This window comes from Aptenodytes patagonicus, chromosome 15 (assembly GCF_965638725.1).
Source record: "Aptenodytes patagonicus chromosome 15, bAptPat1.pri.cur, whole genome shotgun sequence".
Taxonomy (NCBI): Eukaryota; Metazoa; Chordata; class Aves; order Sphenisciformes; family Spheniscidae; genus Aptenodytes; species Aptenodytes patagonicus.
Window position 1 is genome coordinate 1,301,732 of NC_134963.1, and position 21,878 is coordinate 1,323,609.

General features: G+C 40.4%; 1 protein-coding gene across 3 annotated transcripts in view; it reads right to left on the minus strand.

Moving 5' to 3' along the window:
* The window catches only part of GOLGA3 (golgin A3), a 31,284-nt gene extending 9,406 nt beyond the window's left edge, over window positions 1-21,878 (minus strand). The window contains exons 1-17 of one of the 3 annotated variants that reach the window (XM_076353214.1): window positions 21,821-21,878; window positions 19,668-20,021; window positions 16,073-16,231; window positions 14,945-15,057; window positions 13,767-14,458; window positions 12,393-12,504; window positions 10,287-10,593; window positions 9,482-9,684; window positions 8,970-9,107; window positions 7,260-7,421; window positions 6,070-6,438; window positions 4,791-4,868; window positions 3,520-3,783; window positions 2,913-3,007; window positions 1,995-2,211; window positions 1,113-1,256; window positions 287-484 (exon numbers count right to left, since the gene is read on the minus strand). In XM_076353214.1, the coding sequence (XP_076209329.1) occupies window positions 287-484; window positions 1,113-1,256; window positions 1,995-2,211; window positions 2,913-3,007; window positions 3,520-3,783; window positions 4,791-4,868; window positions 6,070-6,438; window positions 7,260-7,421; window positions 8,970-9,107; window positions 9,482-9,684; window positions 10,287-10,593; window positions 12,393-12,504; window positions 13,767-14,458; window positions 14,945-15,057; window positions 16,073-16,231; window positions 19,668-19,803 (3,387 nt within the window). In that variant the 5' untranslated portion in view covers window positions 19,804-20,021; window positions 21,821-21,878. Of the gene's footprint in view, window positions 1-286; window positions 485-1,112; window positions 1,257-1,994; window positions 2,212-2,912; window positions 3,008-3,519; window positions 3,784-4,790; window positions 4,869-6,069; window positions 6,439-7,259; window positions 7,422-8,969; window positions 9,108-9,481; window positions 9,685-10,286; window positions 10,594-12,392; window positions 12,505-13,766; window positions 14,459-14,944; window positions 15,058-15,949; window positions 16,232-19,667; window positions 20,022-21,820 lie in introns of all 3 variants that reach the window. The other 2 variants (XM_076353212.1, XM_076353215.1) reach the window with 2 other exon arrangements.

Sequence of the window (21,878 nt, forward strand, 5' to 3'; positions counted from 1 at the left end):
ACAGTTCATATGTTCCAACTAACTTAAGTGAGCCACACTTTGACTATTGCCAGTATTTTAGTGTGATTTGGTTTTTTCCAAAAGAAACAGCTCTGTTTAGTGCAAAGTCTTATTTCTGATCTCTTGTTTAGCCCCCTGTATTACTGCTATTAAGCAACACACGGGAAGACCCAGATCTGGAGAAAATGCACCAACTTTGTTTCATATGAGTGAAGATGTCTACATCCTGTTATCAGAAACATGAGCTAATTCCTTTCTGAAGATATTATATCAAGAGGTCAAATACCTGTAGATTCAGTTGTACCAAGTCTGTCTCTCTTTTTGCTAATGCTGTTTCGAGGATATTGTTGTGCTCCCGCAAAGCAGCGCTGGACTGACTAAGGCCTGCAAGTTTTCCACGTTCATGCTCCAGTTCAAGGGCCAATTTCTTATTAATTTCTTCTAAACGTTTTATCTTCCTCCTGAAGCCTCTAGATTCCTGAAGCTGTAGCCAAAGAAAAAAACAAATCAAACAAACACCACCAAACAACTCCAGATTACTACCACAAAAAAGTTGTGAGCTAAACTCATTAAATGTCTTGCTTTCTCAGAGCGGGATTTCTTTTTGTTTTTTTTCTTTTTTAAATGAACACTTCAAAATAAATTCAGCTAGGTATTTTTTCCTTTTGGCTAAAATGCTTGTTAGAAAGCAGAATCCAGGAGTACTGTTCAGGTGCAGATCAAGAGTAGTTGATACATATTTTTTTTGTGCAACTCTACAACTGAACACCACCACCGTGCCCTCAAAATCACTGAGCATCCATGACTCCAAATAGTTTCAAAAGGTAATGATTCATGCATCCTCACTGTCTCATGACCAGACACAGCTAGCATCTAATACAGGAACTACTTTTCTCTCTCATCTTCCTTCCCCCTATACGACAGATTCATGAAACCACAAAGAACCAGCACAGGGCAGCAAAATTAGCAAGTGTCACTGACATGGTGCTTCCTATCTAAGATTCTGATTTCCTGCACTGTTGGAATAAAATTATGGTACTAAAATGTCTCCCTGCCTCTCAGGCACTTTTTACTTTCACTTTCCCATCTACCATGCAAATTCAAGCAATCACCTCATCCTCGAGTTCCAGCACTTTCTCTCTGTATTCTTCAAGCTCCTGGCTGGTAAGTGAAATCACTTCTTGCAACTCTTTTTCCAGCATCAACTTACTGCTGCTAACAGCTTGCAATTCTGTCTCCAGAGCTTGAATCCTTTCCTAAAGACAAAGGGATCACAAGCATGATTAGTATATCGCCCATCTACAGGAGTAATTTTGTTTTTGTTAAAAAGCCTACTTCTCTAGCAAATATTAAATGAGGTGCTAGTGCTTAATGTAAAGGTCTTGCTCAGAGCTTTCGTCCCGTGCATCCAGCTACAACCTGCTGTTAGTGTACTTGATATCTTGCTCCATTGGTCCAAGGAATTGGAGCTTCTCCCAGTAAATTAATTTTCTTATCACAGGCATAACGTATACAAGTAAGTTATGGCTACCCTGAAGAACTTTTAACTGTCAATGAGAAAAAAAGCAGTAAGAGTTAGAATTCTGGAAAATCTTCAGATTCTGAGCCTTTAAAAAAAAAATATCGAACCAAAAAAACCAAACCAACAAGAAAAATTAATCAGGAAATTTAGCACTAAAACTGATCATCCTCTTGAGCTTGGATTACAATTGGTAACCTGAAAGATACAAGTAACATTAAAAAAAACCCAAACCCAACAAAAACACAAACAAAAAACCCCCAAAACCACCAACCAAACCAAACCCTGCCAAATCACCTCTCCCAAATGTAGTTAAGGAAATTCTCAGCGCTCAGAACACTGATACTATGTTCTTATCTAGCTTTATATTCCAAATATTTTCACCACTTCAGTGTGAAATAGTATTTCAAGACTTATATTTAATAACAAGATAGCTCTGTCTTTGTACTAACAATGTTAAAAGACACCTGCATACTTGAGCAATCTGGTTGTTTCCACCATCAGTGATTTGTGCTTTTAGTTTGCTCAACTCTCCTTCAGCAGATTCCTTTGCAGCGAGAGATTCCTGTAGCCGACGACTAAGAATGCCAACTGCATTCTCATAGGCTTTATGTTTTGCTTTCATCTCTTTCTGAGCACTCATCAGATCTGACCCTAGATGCTTCATTTTCTGTTTCTGCTCAGTAATGGCCCTGGAGTGAAAGGAAAAACAAAACGTCAGGTAAAAACAAAAACTGCCTGAAAACAGTACTAAAAGATTCATTTTTCACATGGCACAACAAAAAACAACATCCACTTCTCCCCCTTGTCCCAGAGTCACCCATCTCATCAGAGAAAGCCATCAGGTTGGTAAGGTACAATCTGGCCCTCTGCAAGACAATACCTTGAAGACTCTTGATAACATTCTAAGAAAATACTTATGGTAATTAAGAGGTCTTTGTCAGAATTATTAAAAGTCCAGTATGAAGGAATATATACTACTCTCTCCAAAAATAACAGAATTTAGAGTAAGAATCCAATCTAATCTGAGATCCTTGGTGGATATGTCAGCTATTATAAAAACCCTGTGATCACCAGTCGAAAAAAAAAGTGGTTCTCATTAATGCCAACATTCTAGCCAGTCAAGGCTAAAATTCAGTGACTGGTAATTAGGATTAGCTCCAATAAGTATGTTGTACGGCAGAGACTGTTGGTTAAAAGCATAAGTGAATCAGAGGAGAAGCTGCAACTACTGTGTAGCATGCAGCCAACACTTTGCCATCTTTGTCACACTCTGTGACTCTCTGACTATTTAAAGTTCCCAAAGGAAAGACTAGGGAATAGGAAAAGTGATTGCTAAAAAGGTGAATAACAAATGCTGTAGTTCTTTTGCCTCTGCTAAAAGAACACTTACTTTTTTGCTTCTTCTTGCATTTGTTCTACTTGTTGTTTTAGTGCCTGATTTGCCTCAGCAAGAGATGCCATTTGTTCCTTATCGAACTGCAAAGACTTAATAGGAAGGAAAAAAGTACCCATGAGAGCAAGAACAAAACCATGTTTGCTGTACGTTGGATTATAAAAGACTAAGCATGAAATTTCAAAATTGCTTCCATCTCTAAATATAAACTGCTCCAAGGTTCTTCACCTCCTTTCTCTTTCCCTTTTATTTCTTCTTTAATCCTTCCCTCTGTGGCCATCACCGTAACATGTATAAACAGAGTTCTAGTTTGGTCTTTGTTCTCAGATGGAGTTCACTTTGGGACCAAGGAAACTGCTTCCACATCACACCTCTGCCACTCCTGTAGCGTGCTTCTCCCCACTTACTTACATGAGATGTTAACAAGCATAATGTATTTACAGAATGTTGGTAGGTATATGCTCAAATGTATAGACAATATTAAATATGTAACCAAGAACCTTAACTTGCAGGTGGTCATTCTGTTTATTTCTAAAGTTAATAGAAATAGCAATGCATCCTGGATGTGACACTCTCAAAGTCCAAAGTTTAACACCTTCCATACCTGTAGGCGCATTTCCATATCGTCTCGTTCTTTCTGCACTGACTGCAGATGATTTTCTATTTCCACCATCTGCTGGTGAACCTGAGATACTTCCTTCTGTAGTTTTGAACGTTCAGATTCAAGTGACTGTTTTTCAACTTGAATTTTCAGTAGCTCTCGTTTTAACTCTTTCACTTCTGAGTCCAGCCGCTTCTTTGTAGCTTTCAGTTCGCTAATCAGCTGGTCCTTAGAACTTGCATCTCTTCGATAAGCTTCCACCATTACCTTGGACACAAAAGTTTCAAGAGGGTAATGTCACCTCTGCTACAGCTTTACAAATTTAAAAGTAATTTACTATAAAGTATTTACTGATATTCTTTTAGTTTGGGGGGAGGGGGGCGTCAAAGAATACAAACCAGCATCATCTTCTGTAACATATTTACTCTGGTTCAAAGACTTTTATGTAAGCTCAGATATCAAATACCACTATGTATCAGCAGTTCATAAAAAACCCTCTGAGTAAGAGTGTTTATAGCAGCATGGGATACTCTTCTTCACATTCTTTATGGAACTGCACTAATTACGTGCCTTTTTTTTTTAAAACTAAACTAACTGTAAAAAATTCACCATCCCATGCACACAATTAATAACTTTTCCATGACAAGAGGGCTTAACTGCAACTGACAGTTTAAACAGCCTTCCCAAACTTAAACCTAAGAAGCTAAAACAACCGTTGGCATTAGGTTAATAAGCAATCAAGCAGTAAATTAATGGTGCCACCCTATACATAAGACAAATACATGTGGAACACTAATGGCATATCAATTTCAAATTAATGTTTCAAAGCTGTGTCGATTCAGACTAAAATTTGCAATAAAGCACTTATTTTCCATCTAATTACTGAAGCAACTATCGTTTTTCAAAGCGGCAGGAAAATGACGACACTTGAAGATCTTCACGAGTGCTTTTGCAAAAGCAAACCTAGTATGAACAAACCAGAGAGAGATTTTATATGGTGGATCATTTGGCAAATGCCCTGAAGTCCAACGAAAGCATGAATTGGTTGGTGGATCTGCTTTTACGTTAGTTACAGATAAAAATTCAACTGTATGAAAAACAGAAACTGTGTAATTATGTCACAAAATTCTTTGATACAGAAAATTGATTCAAGTTTCCTCACAAACCCCTCAGAAGTACATGACTTCACTGTAAAAAAAAAAAAAAAAAAAGAAAAAAAGAAAAAAGGTATATTCCTTGGTTTTATTTCTTTGAAATAGTTTGCTTTTGCTTACCTTCTGCTGCAGGAACTGTTCCTTCACTTTTTGAACCTGTTTTTTTAGGCTGGCATTTTCTTGTTGCAGATTTTCTATCTGCCAGAGGAAAAAAAGAGGCAAACACATTGCTTTACATGCCAAATGTCATATTCTACATTATTTCAAGCAGTGACAGTATCTTTTGCTACGCTTGTACCAATTGCCTAATTAATACGGATCTTGTTTCTCACTAGGCATCTCAATGGCACTGTTAGATAACACAACGTTTTATACAGAAATACATTCACACAGGTCACCACATAGTGAGCCTTGACAACCCTCAGGAATGCATGAAGTCCCCTTATCCTGCCATTAAAGTTTTAGTATGCATCATTAGCGTACATATGTTGTATCCGGATGGTGCCCATTCACACATACATGATCAAATGAAGACACCAGCTGGTTCTTTGCAGGACCCCCCCCCCCAGTCTTTATGTCAAATATATTTCCATAGTTCTTCAATACTTCTATTGGAAATACTATCAAGTCCCATTATTATCTTCAAAAGAAATCTCTAAAGATTACCAGGAACTCATAATTGCCAGTATTCAATAAGAAAGCTCTTCGATGGAGCTTCAATGCTTTGAAAGATACAGAGCATATATGACTATCAAACTAAGGTGTGAAAGGAAGAGTCACCATAATTTAAAGCAGCCACAAAAAGAATAAGAATATGCATTAGGCTTGATCTTGTAAAATAGTTCAGTGACTAGAAAAAAGCCTCAGTTGGTATACAGCGATAAGCAAAAGCAAACCCTGGTATATTGTTTCAAGAGAAAAGGCACAATTAAACATGACCAAATTACTGCATAAAAATGATGTTTGGCCCTCAGTGCCACAGAAAAGCAGCACACTAAAAAGTTACTTCCAAAACCGTGATCTGTACTCAAAATTATTGCATTTTAAAACTGGTAGATTTTAGAAAGATGGTGGCTCTTGGAAACAGACAGAACAAGGTCAATTAACCTCAGCTTCCCATCCCATGCCACACAAATGCATAAACACATATAGATACCAAGGGATATTAAACTGTAAGCTCACCAATGATGTAACAGGATGTAAAGTGTCAGACAGTCTACCAACAGGGAAAAATGACAGAACTGATTAAAATATTCCCACTAGCTGAATCTTGCAACTACACACGTACACAAACTCACGTGTACCAATCTCTTCTCATGTAATTGGCTCTATCCTGTGTCTGTGGCAATACTTCCCTGCAACAGTTACTTTAAATAAGATACTTGTAGGGATTCATTACCTGGCTTGTCTTGATTGCCATTTCTTGCCTCAGTTGTTCCAAGATTTGTGATGCTACTTCTGTATCTTCTCCAAGGCGCACTGCTCCTTTGTCAAGTTGTTCTTTGCTGGCTTTTGCTGCCTGCAGAGCTACTTCCAAGACAATCTTCTCATTCTGCAAATACTGGATCATGTCATCTTTAGAAGTAGTGTCACTCTGGAACTCTTCAAGTCTGGCCTTCAGTTCATCATACTGTGTTTGCAGGTCATCCAGGGACTGCTCTTTGGTGCGTAATGTCTCTTGGGTCAGAGTGAATTGCTTCATTAGGTCTAGGTGTTCTTGCTGTAAAGACTCAAGCTGCAGATCCCGCTGATGCAAAATCAATTTGACCTGAGAAGAAGTATTTTAAGATTAAATTCATACAAAATGAATGTTATCTTTGCAAATGCGCTCCAATCAAAATAAAATATTTTAACTAATATTTTAGCTTCTAGGAGAAAATAGCAGAAGGTGAAAATATTTTTTAACTTTCCTAGGCCACTTCTTCTATTTGATCTATTAATTGCATTGATTGCCTTCTGCAGCATCTGTAACTCACACGCTAAGCAACGACCAGAATGACAAACCTAAAATATTCTTAAGTAACATTCACAGTATTCTAAATTTTTATTTGAAAAATGTGTCCACAGTAGACATACCGGGTAAATTCAGTGTTATTAATGATAATGCCATATAATTACATGGAATATAATACTGAGCTATCACATACTTCATCTCATTCCAGCCCTTAACATGCTGCCTTTGTAATGTTACAAGGTTAAAGCATGACTCTGTAGCAAAGTGCAGATTTATTACGCTGTAAGTGTATATGATATCCTGACTGCCTAACAATTTTGAACATGGATCTATGCTTCTTCTCTATCCTTAGAATAATCACATACTGTATTCACTAAAAAAAAACCAAAACCCCAAAAAACCCAACATTTACAAGACAGTAGTTCTAACATTTCAAAAAAGTACTGTTACTGAGATGGTTAAAAAAAGGGCGCCTTTTCACCTGGGACAGAGTGACTTTGATATGGACTTCATTATTGCAGCAATCTTTCAGGTTTTCAAAGAAGTTTAGAGCTCAGGATCTATTTACTATTGCCTTTTCAGCCAAATAAGTATTTCCCTTGAAACCCTTGGGAAGTTACCTAACAACAGTCTACCTGTTCCAATTCTTGTGCCAATGTTGCTGCAGAATCAGCCATTTTCTGAAGCTGTTCTTTCTCATCCTCAAACTCCTCTAGTTTTCTCTGCAAGTCTTCTTCCACCATGGTTTTAGCCTCCTGGATCTGCATGAAGGCAGCTTCTTGATCTAACATGTCAGCCTGCACAGAAAAAGCAAGGAATCAACTTTTACAATTTCAAGGGAGGGGGAGGGGCAGGAAAAAGGAAAAAAAAAGATGACTAGAAAAAGGTAAATTATCAAGAAAATTTCTAGAGAAAAGACACAAGCAAAAATAATTCTGATGTCTGCCTTACACACCTGTATGTCTTTACTGAAGTCACCCATTCATATACTTAAGACACTAGAGTAACAGTGAATGTCTTGTATAGTTGTGACAATCTGAATTCCTCTTAAATAACACCATGTCCTTTCTGAATTGATGAAACAAGATGTAAAGAAAAAGAATCTTTATTAAAATTAAGCTATTTGGAAAAAACTCTGAAACAAAAGAGATTCCTTGGATGCTGTAGCTACTCCATGAAACAGCAATTCCTGTCATTTACGCAACCACTATTAGTAACACCAGAGATGGAGTGTGTCCTGGTTTCGGCTGGGATAGCGTTAATTTCCTTCCTAGCAACTGGTACAGTGCTGTGTTTTGGATTTAGTATGAGAATAATGTTGATAACACACCGATGTTTTAGTTGTTGCTGAGCAGTGCTTACCCTGGTCAAGGACTTTCCAGCTTCCGACGCTCTACCAACTGCGCAGGCTGGAGGTGCACAAGAAGCTGGGAGGGGGCACAGCCAGGACACCTGACCCCAACTGGCCAGAGGGACATTCCATACCTTGTGACGTCATGCGCAGCACAGAAACCGGGGAAAGCTGGCCGGGGGGGGCCGCTGCTCGGGGACTGGCTGGGCATCGGTCGGTGGGTGGTGAGCAACTGCACTGTGCATCACTTGCTTTGTATATTCTTTTATTATTACTATTTTATTTCAATTATTAAAACTGTTCTTATCTCAACCCATGAGTTTTCTCACTTTTACTCTTCCGATTCTCTCCCCATCCCACCGCGGGGGGGGGGGAGGGGGGTAGTGAGCGAGCGGCTGTGTGGTGCTCAGTTGCTGGCTGAGGTTAAACCACGACAGGTGCTTCCACTGACCTGCTGCTTTACTGCCCTTTGAGACTCAGAAGCAGGAACGTCACTGAAATTCAATGGGATTTAAGGTTCTAAGTGCTTTGAAAGCGACCATACTGCACTTCAGATTTTACCCATCTTTTCTTACTGGAGGGCAGGAAGGACAAACCTGAGTACTGAGCAATTTCACACACTTAAGCAGCACTTTACTGACTTAATAAGTCAGTAACTTAGTTTAACTTCCAATTAAGTTTTCTCTTGAAAAAAGTTCATGAATGGGCAAAGGAGAACATTTACATCCACCTTTAAAATTCAATTAAAAACAAATACCAGAGCTGAAAATGCAAGTATCACCTTGGAATGGGAAACATATGGCCTTGCTCCCTCTTACTGTTTGTAATGTCATGCAAATTTATTTGCTTTGAAATATTTACCGTTTTTACAGTACAGCATTTGAATCAATTCATAAGAATTCTATGTTACTTTGCCGGAATACTCTTGAGTTTGCAAAACCTAAACACACAACCTAGGCAGAACATAATTCATGAAGACCACCTATAACCATACCTCAATATTTTGCAGCTGTGCTGCAATACGTTCCTTTTCTTTAATGGATCTGTGCTGGGTTTCAGTCAGCTGCTGAGACAGTGCCACATTCTCTAGTTTGAGATGTTCCAACATACCTGCTTGAGTCATTTGCCCAGCCTAAAGGAAGGAAAAAAAATAAATCACAGATTAATACCAACAGTCAAAATTTGGCCAACAAATTTAAGAGTTTCAGAAAAAAAAAAAAAAAATCACATTGAATCTCTCTGTGCCTTATCTCAGCTACTACTTTCATGGCACTGCAGATCTTCATCCACAGAAGGCAAGTGCCTTGGTTAAATTTATGCCTCAGCATTAACGTGAACTAATACCTCATGATGATAAACAAAACACCATCCCCTCCTGCTCTCCACCTGAAGAATACACAAGTGAGACGGGCTCCCTTGTATGAGTTCATAAACAATGTCCTCTGGATAAAACTAATATAAAAAGACAGATTGTCAGTCCTCCTATATGGAGGTAAATCATAATACCTGTATATTGGCCATCTCACTCTGCAGCCTGACACGGGCCTCCTGTGCCAGTACAAGCTGCTGCTGGTACCACTGCCGCACATTTTGGAGCGATGTGATTTCTGTTTCAGATGCCTTTAGCTTATTGGTCAGTGTGGTCCGTTCCAACTGCACCTTCTGAAGCTGGTTCTGTAAGGAAGCCAACTGCTGTCGCAGATCATGAACTAGAACAAGAAAAATAAAGAACTTGGACTAGCGCACTCCATTGTTCTATTTTTATGCACACATTTTCAAGAATTATTCCTGTATTCATAGCTTTTTTTTTCTCTTTCTTTTTGAACAAAAACATATATGCCTAATTACATAAAGATTGGCTTTTCCTGCAAAAGTGAGGGGAAGTGCTAGAATCCAAAGTATCAGGTCATAAGCAGAATAAAATTAAAATAAATGAATCACTTCTATAAGCATTCATAGTTACTTAGAGCCAGAGAATACGAACTTATTAAAAATCAGGAAGCAGGTATCCTGACACGTAGAATCATCATTACAAACGAGTATTTGTACAATTTTCTAAAAACCATTAGTCCACTGTCAAACAGTTACTAGAGTAAATATTTATGCCTCCCTCCCTAAGCTGGCAGTGGCAGCTCGCAAATTGTGGTGCTTCTGTGACACGAAATAAAACCCAATCACCTTAAAATTCAGACCATTTTATTAGTATGACATCAATGAAACACAAATTAAAATTCCTTCTTCTTCCTGGACTTTGGTATAAAATGATTTATGGAATAACAAATTTTAAAGATTGACATTTACATCATCCCACCTGTCCTATCTCTGGTGAGAACATTTTTTTGCATATCTTCAACCTTCAGCAGGAGTCTTTGGTACTGCTCCTCTGCTAACTGCAAATCATTATTTGAAGAAGCCAAACTAGCATTCTTTTCTTCCAAGGTATTTTGCAGGTCAGCCATTGCTCGTTCCAGATCCCAGCAAGACTGCTTTAATGTGGCCACTTCTGAGCTCAGAGATTCCTGCTTCTGCTGGCTGTTTTGGCTGTGCTCCATCTGCGCCTGAAGCTTCATGTTCAAAGCTGCAAGTTGGGCTTGTAGCTCAGTCTTCTCTTTGAGAGCCTGAATGTGTCCAGAAAATCAAAATGCAGAAGTCTTAAGACAAAACACATTAATGGCTGACTAAAGAAGATGCCCAGCAAAATGGCTTTGCTAAGGCAAAAACCACTTTCTTGTAAAAAATTCTTTTTTAAAGTGACATCTCACCTAGCAGGTATTTCAAATAGTCAAAGAAAACACATAATGCTATACATCTTCTCTGTGCTTTCTTATCTGTCAGTAACCATGTCCGGATTTTTAATATGACGTGTTTCCACACTTTAAGGAAGAATGCTTTCTATTAGATGTTGTACACCATCAATCAAAACAAAGAGAAAATACAGCTATATAGACATCGCTAGTATTACTCTGGATTTATCATCTCTCATTTAATTTGTTTTTAAAAAAAAAACAAAAAACTAAACTACTTCTTTTTTAAAGCCTTTGAAGACTTCACTAACTTTGTATTTATCCTCTTAAGCATCTGTACTGGGTTTGCATGGCAAGGTTTTGGTACCACAGGGGCTACAGGGGTGGCTTTCTGTGAGAAGCTGCTAGAAGCTTCCCCTACGTCCGATAGAGCCAATGCCAGCCGGCTCCAAGACGGACCCGCCGCTGGCCAAGGCCGAGCCCATCAGTGACAGCGGTAGCGCTGCTGGGGTAACATATTTAAGAAGAGGGGGGCGAAAAAAAGAACAGCAGCAGCAGAGAGATGAGTGAGAATATGTGAGAGAAACATCTCTGCAGACACCAAGGTCAGCGAAGAAGGAGGGGGAGGAGGAGCTCCAGGCGCCGGAGCAGAGACTCCCCTGCAGCCCAATGTGAAGACCGTGGTGAGGCAGGCTGTCCCCCTGCAGCCCATGGAGGTTAATGGTGGAGCAGATATCCACCTGCAGCCCGTGGAGGACCCCACACTGGAGCAGGTGGATGCCCGAAGGAGGCTGTGACCCCATGGGAAGCCCACGCTGGAGCAGGCTCCTGGAAGGACCTGTGGCCCCGTGGAGAGAGGAGCCCACGCCAGAGCAGGTTTGCTGGCAGGACTTGTGACCCCGCAGGGGACCCACGCTGGAGCAGTCTGCACCCCGTGGGAAGGACCCACGCTGGAGCGGTCTGTTCCTGAAGGACTGCACCCCGTGGAAGGGCCCACGCTGGAGCGGTCTGTTCCTGAAGGACTGCACCCCGTGGAAGGACCCACACTGGAGCAGTTTGTGAAGAACTGCAGCCTGTGGGAAGGACCCACGCTGGAGCAGTTCGTGGAGGACTGTCTCCTGTGGGAGGGACCCCACGCTGGAGCAGGGGAAGAGTGTGAGGTGTCCTCCCCTTGAGGAGGAAGGATCGGCAGAGACAACGTGTGATGGACTGACCGCAACCCCCATTCTCTGTCCCCCTGCGCCGCTGGGACGAAACAGTAGAGAAAATCAGGAGTGAAGTTGAGCCCGGGAAAAGGGAGGGGTGGCGGGAAGGTGTTTTAAGATTTGGCTTTATTTCTCATTATCCTACTCTGGTTTGATTGGTAATAATTAAACTAATTTCCCCAAGTCCAGTCTGTTTGGCCCATGACTGTAATTGGTGAGTGATCTCCCTGTCCTTATCTCGACCCACGAGCCTTTCGTTATATTTTTTCTCTCCCCTGTCTGGAGTGATAGAGCGGCTTTGGTGGGACCCTGGCATCCAGCCAGGGTCAACCCACCTCAGCATCCTTGTAAAGTACCTTATTCAACAATGTTTTTACAAAACACAATTTCCACAAGTAATGAGTAGGAGGCTCTTGAAAATTAATTAATATAATTTGCTAAATACAGAAATTCAAATTCATTTTCTACCTGATTAGCTTCTAGTGAGAGTGCTTCTAGTTGCCCTTCAAGTCTCATCTTCTCCTTCAGAACCTGCAACATTTCATCATGAGTTCCTGCGATAGAGCTTTCCATAGAAACACTGGAGACAGAGACAGCACATACAGTTAAAGGGTTAGAATACAACACTCACGTAGTTGAAGAAAAGTTAAGCTGAAATTAAGAGGTACTCAGACTCCATGCGTGACCTAGAATTTAGGACATTTTTTCTGGCTTTATGATGGATCCAGGACACAGTGAAACAACCTTTGTTACCATCCAAAGAGATAAAGAAATTATATTCATGCTAAGGTTTTATACATTAGTTTCCTATATTTGCAGCAGCTAGAATCTAGTGTGGCACCCATATATTTGTTATTTTACAGAAGTGCAATGGTTGACTTCGTTTTATTCTGTATCTGCATATCCCATTATAAGCAAACAGACGTAACGGGAGCACAAAACCTCCACAACTATTGTCTGCAATTGTCTGCTTTAATGTGAAAGTGCCTGAGAAATACCAACAGCTGCTGCAAAAGAAGAAAGAATAGGTATTTGGTATAAGGGATTCCTTATGCTCCTTCCCTGATGTACAGCCAAGGAGTCTAGGGAAAAAGATCTTCTCTCTCTCATCACTGTAAGAATTAAGTCTGAGCTGGAATAATTGTTGACAACTGATTTTACCTTAACTTCTCAGGGCATTACACTTTATTCCAATGAAGGGAAAAAAAGGTAATTTCAAAATTAGCGTGTATAAAAAAATGCATCTGCAGACAACTGATAAAAAACCCCACAACTGCATTGTTAAGGACTTCACCAGTCATCCACTTGCTTGCTGAATCACAGTTTAATACCTACATACACACATAAGCTTGTGAGACTAAGTAAATCTCATTCTAAAGGGCTGAAGAGGGTAAGAGTATCTAGGACAAGACTCTTGGCATGTGCCTTTCAGACCTCAAATAGTTACGAAATGCCTAGATCAGGAAAAGGACAATAATAAATATCACTGAGTCAGTTAAGTTGACGCTTTCAGACTTTAAAGACTAATGCCACATCAGTGATTCAGTGAATGAATGCCCGCTTCACAAGTAAATACAGACAGAAGCAACTGCTAGCAGTACGTTTAAAACACACTGTCAGTGGCAAAAATATCTTTCTCTAAAGATATACTTAGTAAATAGGTACTCAAGTGAAGTGACCTTTCAGTTTCTTTTAGAATCTGTAAATTAACAACAGATTTGATCACAACGAATGTAAGTTAAAACTGGATCCAAAGTTGTTAGAAGGTAAGAGTAATAGGTTGCCTATTCCAAGAAAGTATAATGCCTAATAATGGCCTCACTGTACGGTGATCTTTCTTACCTGCTAGAAATACTGTCTCTCCTACTCCGTACTTCCCCATTAACTTCTTGCTCTTGGGCTCGATACTCTACTGCTGCAGCCTGTAGCACCTCACTGATGGAAGGAAATTGCCCTATTGCATCAGGATGTATCTTCTGACCGTTTATTGTATACAGAATACCCCGTTTGCCTTCTGCATTCTGTAAACTGTTACACAGCCCTTTTCCTGACACGCTGCTGTAGGTAGAGCTGTCACTCTCATTTCCGTCCAGCCTCATTCCCACTTCACTCCCATCAATCTCTGAAACGCTATCTCCTGCCAAGGAGGAATTCTCTATTTGATCATCCGTGTCAGAGGGTAGACTAATCTCAGAAACAACTGATGTTGGACCGCTTCTGCTTTGCTTCAGAGTCCCACCAGATAAATCAGTAGCCACAAAATTCCCAGTAGTGTTTCCAGAGCCTGAATCTTCAGTTCTGTAGTCAGCCAAGGACCGGATCTTACTGGGCTTAGATTTTGAACTTCTTCTCTCTTTTGGGGATGCTGGAAGTCCCAAGCTACCCAGCTTTGGCCCCCTGGGGACACTGGTCCGCAAAAAGGAGTATTCTTTTGTCATTGCTACAGTGCTAGCTCTAGGCAAGATTTCTGGATTTAACATCAGCTCAGGATCCAGGGTGCTGGAGGGTCGGTTTTTGGATGTAGACTGATTTGACTGAAAGAAGCAAAGAGTCAATGATGAATTCCAGAATGTTACATTTGAACTAGCATCAAAGACTTATTTTGCTGTAGAACTTAATATGTAAAGCTCTACATTTTTACACTAATATTTAAATATATGCATCATTTCATGAACAAGGTAAATTACATCAACAATCAACCCTATCAAGGCTCAATATATGCATGTTGAAAATGATCAAGGTAGACTCCAACAGCTAACTGAAAAATACAGAAAAAATTGAACTTACTGAAGTTTTGGGTTTTTCTCCCCTACTTTAAGTAGCATAAAATGATACGTTACCAATGAGGTAATGGAGAACCAAATTTTGCATGTCCAGAAGAAAAAAATGCTTTCTCACATTTGAGAAAGCTACTGAACATTTAAAGCAGAGAAAACAGTAATTTGGAGCACAGAAATGATAAAGTTTTCAAGCGTCTCAACAACACACTGAATCTAGAAGATCTTTTGCGTAGTACTCACTCTTTCTTGATGTCTCTTCACTCTGTATTGTTTGAGCTGTTCTTCTAGCCGTCTTCTTGCTTGAAGTCTTATTTGTTCTTCTTTCTCCAATGGGAGTGAAGACTCTGCTGAGCCTGTAAATGAAAGGTATCTTTACAGTCAAACAGAAAACTCCAACACAGGCAAATTAGATGCAAAAGGAAAAAAGCCCCTTCTACCATCAGCAACATGCTTCATGCTTAAGCAAGGAACGCAAGGAAAGCCTATTGACATGCACCTCAAAATACCCTCTTCTGACATATCCTTGTGTAAGCATTGATAAAGCCTGTGTATTTCTGTCGCTCAGTTTGCAAATGCTGTAGTTCCTCCACGTATATGTGACAAGAGATTATACAGCAAGAACAAAACTATTGCTGTCATTTAATCTCACCGGTCCTACACTTCTGACAGTACTAAAATTATAAAACTAAGCAAGACCTACGCAGTCCACTCATTCCCTACAGGTTAGAGAAAGACGTTCCCTAGACACATTTTCTTTCTTTTTGTTAACTCACATTAAATCTTTGCCATAGTAAGGCTTTTTAAAAACATTATTTCAGAAAACTCCTGCAGCATTAGACACCTTAATATAAAGGCTTCCCCTTTCTCTCCCCTTTATTGCTCTTCTCTTCCCCCCTTTATTACTTAGCTTAAAATCACCTGGTTCTGCTGTTCTGTCTTTTTTTTTTTTTTTTAATGTCACCTGTTACTCCTAAGAATCAAGAAGATTAGAATAGTTTCAGCCCCAGAAAGCATAAATTCCCCTCCAGCACAAGAACGATTTTTAAACAGTAAGGCACGTGCCTTAGCTGCAGCAGAGGGTAGTTTACTGAAAGAAAATGAATTGTAGTTCAAAGTAAAAGCTTACTGCAAAACCAAAGTTTAGTCCAAGCTTAAATGATGTTATAGGATTCTAGAGCCAGGCTCAGAGTAAGAAGCTTTATGCAGCAAGAGAAAGCAGGGGCGCCACCGTAAACAGATGCTTACACAATTCAGTTTCTTGCATGGGAAGACTTAGTTTGAGAGACTGCAAAGCTTCTTTTCTAAGAACTATGCCCTCAGCACTAGTTCCCTGAGACTTCCTTAGGCTGTCATGGAAACCAGTCACACCTGGGGATGACTCTTGACCCTGCGCACTGCTGGCAGGGTCAAAAGATACAGGAGAGTTGGGGAAGAGCGACTCTGGCCCATTCTGGCAGGCGTCCACTTTGCTGTTTATCTCCAGACTTCCCTCTTCATTTGGCACTTCGTTGATGTTAATACTGGTAGCTGGAAAAGAAAGTTTCACTGAGCTACACTGTAAGCCACCCCATTTATCTTCACACCTCCACCCAAATACAATGCTACCACTATTGCCTTTAGACTGTAAGAATATGGAAATTGCTAATGACAGCAACTGGCAGGAGGAATTTTATAAAGGACTTTTGATTCTTCATTTAAAAAGACCGGAACAACTTCCTTTCATTTGCTTTACTACGTTGCCTTCAAGCAGGACCTCAAAAGTGCTCATAAAATATCTTCAAAACCTCACACGGGTTTTTAAATCTTGTTAGGTTTAGAAGCATGAAACACCGAGTGTAAATAACGTGATCTGCGTCACACTGAGTGGCAACCTACTACAAATAAGACTCAGCAACTGCGGGCCTGTGCTGAATGATTCAGCTATTTGGTATGCTGCTGGGCACTGGGGAGGAAGCATCCACCACCCTGACGTCCAGCCTGGGCCAAGCAGAGTTTCTCCATTTTAAACGGACTTTAAATTTTTTCAAATAAGATGTCTTCATCAAAAGTACAGTCGCAAAGCTCACATGTATCAAAATAATAAACCTACCAATTAAAAGGCAATTCAAGAACCACTTTAATACCAATTTTATCCCCGCTTACTAATATTGGATTTTTCTTTTCCATCAGGAAAAATGCATCTTCAAAACCAGTTCAACACTTCACAGGTTTATATTTTGGATTTCTCACACATTTCTACTTCATTTGGCTGGGGACTACTTACATTTATGAAACAGCTGTTGCAACAAAACTGTATATCTAACTTTAAATGTGTTATTATAGGTCTCAAATGAGCAGGGTACTGAAATAGCCAGTCATTCTGTTCATTCCCACACCATGTATCACTGGGGTAACTGGAACTCATTGGAATAATATGGAAGATTTTATTATATTTTCATAAAGATGTTTGAAAATATTTAACATTTATGATCACAAAGTATTTGCAAGTGGAAAAATCAAGTTTTCTCTTTCTTCTAGTTTTTCCTCCTCTCAGAGCTACAGACTTGAATAAGCAGTTTGGTTTTTTTAAAGTCTGCTCAAAGGAGATGTGGAGGGAAAGAAACAAACCAACCAACCAGAACTGAGAAACAGATCCTCCCAAAACTAAGTGTTTCTAAGATTCATATGCAGAAATATTCTGTAGCCAGGAAGTTGATTACAACGATACAATAAAACTTTAATTATTGATTTAGACCAGCCCATTAACATATTGCTATTAAACTCCCCCCCCCATATAATGAATCACTACAAACTTCCGAAAGCAAAACGATTCAAAAATAAAGCTATTATCCTTCATGTATGTGGAGAACATTAAAAGTGCACCCTGAAATTAAATAAGCCATATGGAAAAAAGTTACAGGTAGGAAGGTAGGACTTTTTAATTGTTTTCGTTTTTGTTATTGAAGACAGCAAAAGGTTTCCTTTTAAGTGCAGTCAAATTTCACTTCAGAGTAATTTAAAGAGGAAAAGATAAATTTCCACCCCTAACCATTTGTTCCCACCTCTGTGGTGCATCCTCCCTTAAGCCAGCACAGATGTTTGTACAGTGAACCAGATCAGAGGAAACTGAATGAGGAAACTGAATGTGGGTAAAAATAAAGTTTTCAGCCTTAGGTTGCCAAAACCCATCTGCTCTCCAAGATGTGAATTAAAACACTTTTGAGTATCTTATTTGTCATGCAGAGAACATTTTCAGGCCATTTTAGCCTGAACAGTTCTCTGATTTAGTTCACCATGTGATCAGAAAAACACTTGCAGGCACGATGGAAGGGATGGGTGCAACAAGGATGCAAAGGAGGACAGAGGACAGGACTGCCTTTTTAATGACTAACCAAAGTCAGAGTTTAAGGCATTTTAAAACGAAAAGATTGTCAAAACCAAATTTAAAATAGATGTCAGTGCTAAGAATAGCCACAAGAAGCCAAAAATAAGAAGATGCCTCGCACATTCAGAAATACTGTTTCTGCCCACCTTTCAGAAACTGCAGCAATTACTGCATCAGGTTTATATTTTATTTACATTTTTATCTTCACAACTGTGAGTGGTATACAAAAGAGATGCTGGAGCAAAATTCTGCAGGAATGGTTTCCTGGCAACTTCCTGAGGCCATGAGACACTTGGAATCTAAACGCTGCCTTGAACTAAAGTAATTTAATTGCCGTAGTGTCAATACAACTGTGGTCTTTTTAGAACAGTGGGGGAGGAGATGCAATTAGATTGAAAACAGTCAAAAGACACACTACCTATTTGTAAGCCACAATTCAATTGTTTGGACGATGTCCAACACAGGAGAAGACAGGAATGTGTGATCTCCAACTTCGTAAAAGATGAATGAATCATCATATAACTACACTCTGCCAGTCTGATAAAGGGCAGCGTAAGAAATGCAAATAAAGTCTCAGGCCTCCTCTTTCTTGCTTGCGACAAGATGACAAATCTGTGGTATGACAGGAGGGCGGAAGGCTAACAACTTCATCACATGATCACCTCTTTTTACGTAAGGAACCTCTGTACTTTTGTGTATCTACGCAGCCGCAACATATACACCCCCTCCACCCATCTACCACCACATCCTTATATACTAACATATCCTCAGATACCTGTAGTGGAAACATGGAGATTTCAACTCAATACAAGGAGAAGATTTTCACAATGAAAGCAGCTAAATACTGGAAAGGGTAGAGAGGCTGTTGAACCTCCCTCTCTGGTGATTTTCAGAATTCAACAGGACAAGGCCCCGAGCAACCTGATCTAGCTTCAAAACTAGGTCTGCTCTGTGCATGAGGTTGGACTAGACGACCCACAGAGGTCCCTTCCAACCTAAGTTTGATTCTATAATCTACTCAGATCAGCACTCTCTTAAGTTTCTTGTAAACAGCTGCATGATTATTTTATTACAGAGCTTGTCTACATAGAAAAGTTATTTTGAGATAATTTAGGGAGTACGTGCCAGTATCTCTCTTCCGTAAGTGGAAGTTTAGAGAGACTTGAGTACATTTTCGTTTTTGCCTAATCAATTTAGTTTATTAGGAAAATTTCTTTTGCCAAAATAAAGTACTCCAGTCATGAGTTTACTCCATAACAATCATTTCAGAACTGTTAGTTCTAGAGAATTTCAGGTTATACACTCTTGGAAACACTATCAGAAGACAAGAGTAACACCCTGACCAACACATACTCAACTGACAGCCAATAGTACTTAAGTTAATAGTTTGGTTTTGTTTTGAAAGAATAAATTTTAAAACAGAAGACAGTTTTCCCATACACAGAGCCCTAGCCTTCACCAAACTTGCTTAAAACTGCTGTACAAGAAATTCCTGTCCTCAAGGAACAAAGTCCTTCAGCATCACCTGAACAAAATAGATAGTTGTAGAGAAGCCTGGGTAAGACCAGGAAATGATTTGGTGCATATGAAGTAACTTACTGTTAATTTCATCTGTTGTAACTGGTAAATCTGACTCGGCTTTACAATCCAAAAGTTCTTCAGAGCTGCTGGGGGGGCCATTACTGCTGCTGCTGTTCTCCAAGTGAACGTCTGGCTGGACAGATGGGGAGTCCATGGTAAAAACAATCCAGATCCCTGGAAAGGTTTTCTTCTGAATAATTTGCCGCCAAGTGAACTACCAAGTCCTGTTTCTCTCCATCAGCAACAACAGCATCAGGATGTTACACAGTTCTAAGCTTTACAGCTGTTGGTGTGCAGCAGGCAGCTGATAAATTCAGCAGATCATGAAAACAGCTTGCAGCCAAAGTTGTAATCACCAAGGAGCTGCATCCTCTAGAAACAAAATGTAATAAGTTTACAAACATTTCTTAGAGCTTTGGAAATATGAGTTAAAATGAAAGTAGTGCTCACAGATTACCCACCAGCCCAACTTCAACACACAGAACCAGGACATGGCATAATAACAGAGACAATGAAATGCAACCAAGTATCCAGCTTTTGTGAATAAGAAGTGATCTGTTTAACAGCTTTTTTATTATCAGGGTTTTTTTTAGTAGCATTGATACACCAGCGTCATGATACAAGGTAATATTCAGCGAGACAACTGATTTAAGATCATTGTCCCTTTTAATGGAAACACCTCTTTGGCCTCTGCTTTAATAAGCAAGCCAGTACTCAGAGTAGCATTTTGCTCTGTAAATTACAGTCTGGACTTTCATACCATATATTTCATTTCAAGGACCTACTCCCATTTAAGTTTCAATAACTTTAGTTAGAATGCAGTATGGAATCCAGATTTAATTTTTTTTTAATTAAATTACATCACTACTGTTTACTTGTCTGCAGAGCAATGAGTATGTATCACTGTACAGAGCCCGAACTACTAATTACGGCACGTGTTGGCAGTCAGAACATGGCCTGGGCAGCAGTTCAATGCTGCCTTCTCCTATGGCGAGTCAAGAGGAGGATTTCCAAACACAGTTTATACAATTTGCAAATGATTCTCCAGGCATTCAGATCTTATCTTTGGGTATAGACCCAGCCAACTAATATAATCTGACAGAAGCTGCGATACATAGTCACTTCAAGTATTTAAATTTTGTTCAAATAGTAACTAACAGCTGAATTCAGATTCCAAAATGTTATGGTTCCTATTTACTGAAGAAACATAAGAAATACCCAGTTAAAAAAAAAGGGGGGGCGTGTGGGGAGAATGTCAAGTCAGGAATATTTTAATTGCATTTTTACACGAACACAAACATTTTGAGCAACATTCCTTCTATATCTCCAGAGAGTACTTGTGTAACTGCTACTGTACCAAACTGCCCTGGTCACCCAGCAACACCACAGGTCATTCCCAAAACGTTACTGAAGCTGCTAACAGCTCAGGATACACAGGACTAGACGATTATGTAGGTGACCCTTATGTAGGTCAGCTGCGAAGGAGCCAGAAACCCAGAGCACATTTCTAAAAGAGAAACCTCCACTTGATACTACGTGACAGGTCACAAAGAGGAATTACAGACAAAAGGCAAGCACAATTTAGGCTGCTTACACCTTGGCAAAATCCAGCCAACATTAGATGGTTTCTTATCCTTGCCATGAAACATCTTTTAATAACCAAGGTCATGAAGAACGGCTTTCTCCCGTACAACCGATTCCCAAATATTAAAGGTTAGAGCATTTTGGCTTCAAAGTCCTTTTGTACCTCTGTGTTGAGCACAGGCAGACGCGCACGCACACACACAGAGATGCACGCACGCCACAGGAACCCAGCAGTAACCTCACAGGGAAAGGAGCTGTACGAAAACCACCCATTTTGTTTAAAACACCAGTGACCAGGAGGACAACGGAGCCCTGTCCCAGACTGGGGGCGCCGCCCGGCGAGACGCGCCCGAGGGGTCTCTGGGCAGGGGCCGGGGCACCCCTCTGCGGCGCCGGCAGAGGCACCCGGAGGCCCGGAGCCGCAGTCGACGGAACCAAGCCGGGACGGGCGGCTCCCCGCACCCCGGCAGGCCGCGGGGAGGGAGAGCGGCCCCGAGCGCGACTCCCCGGCCTGAAGCAGTGCCCGGCCGCCCCCAGCCGCCCCAGCGCCTCAGCCGCCCCCCTCCCCGGCGAGACCCCCCGCAGACCTGGGGCCGCCCGCCTGGCGCCCGGCTCCTGCCCGAGACGTGGCGCTGCCTCCGGCGG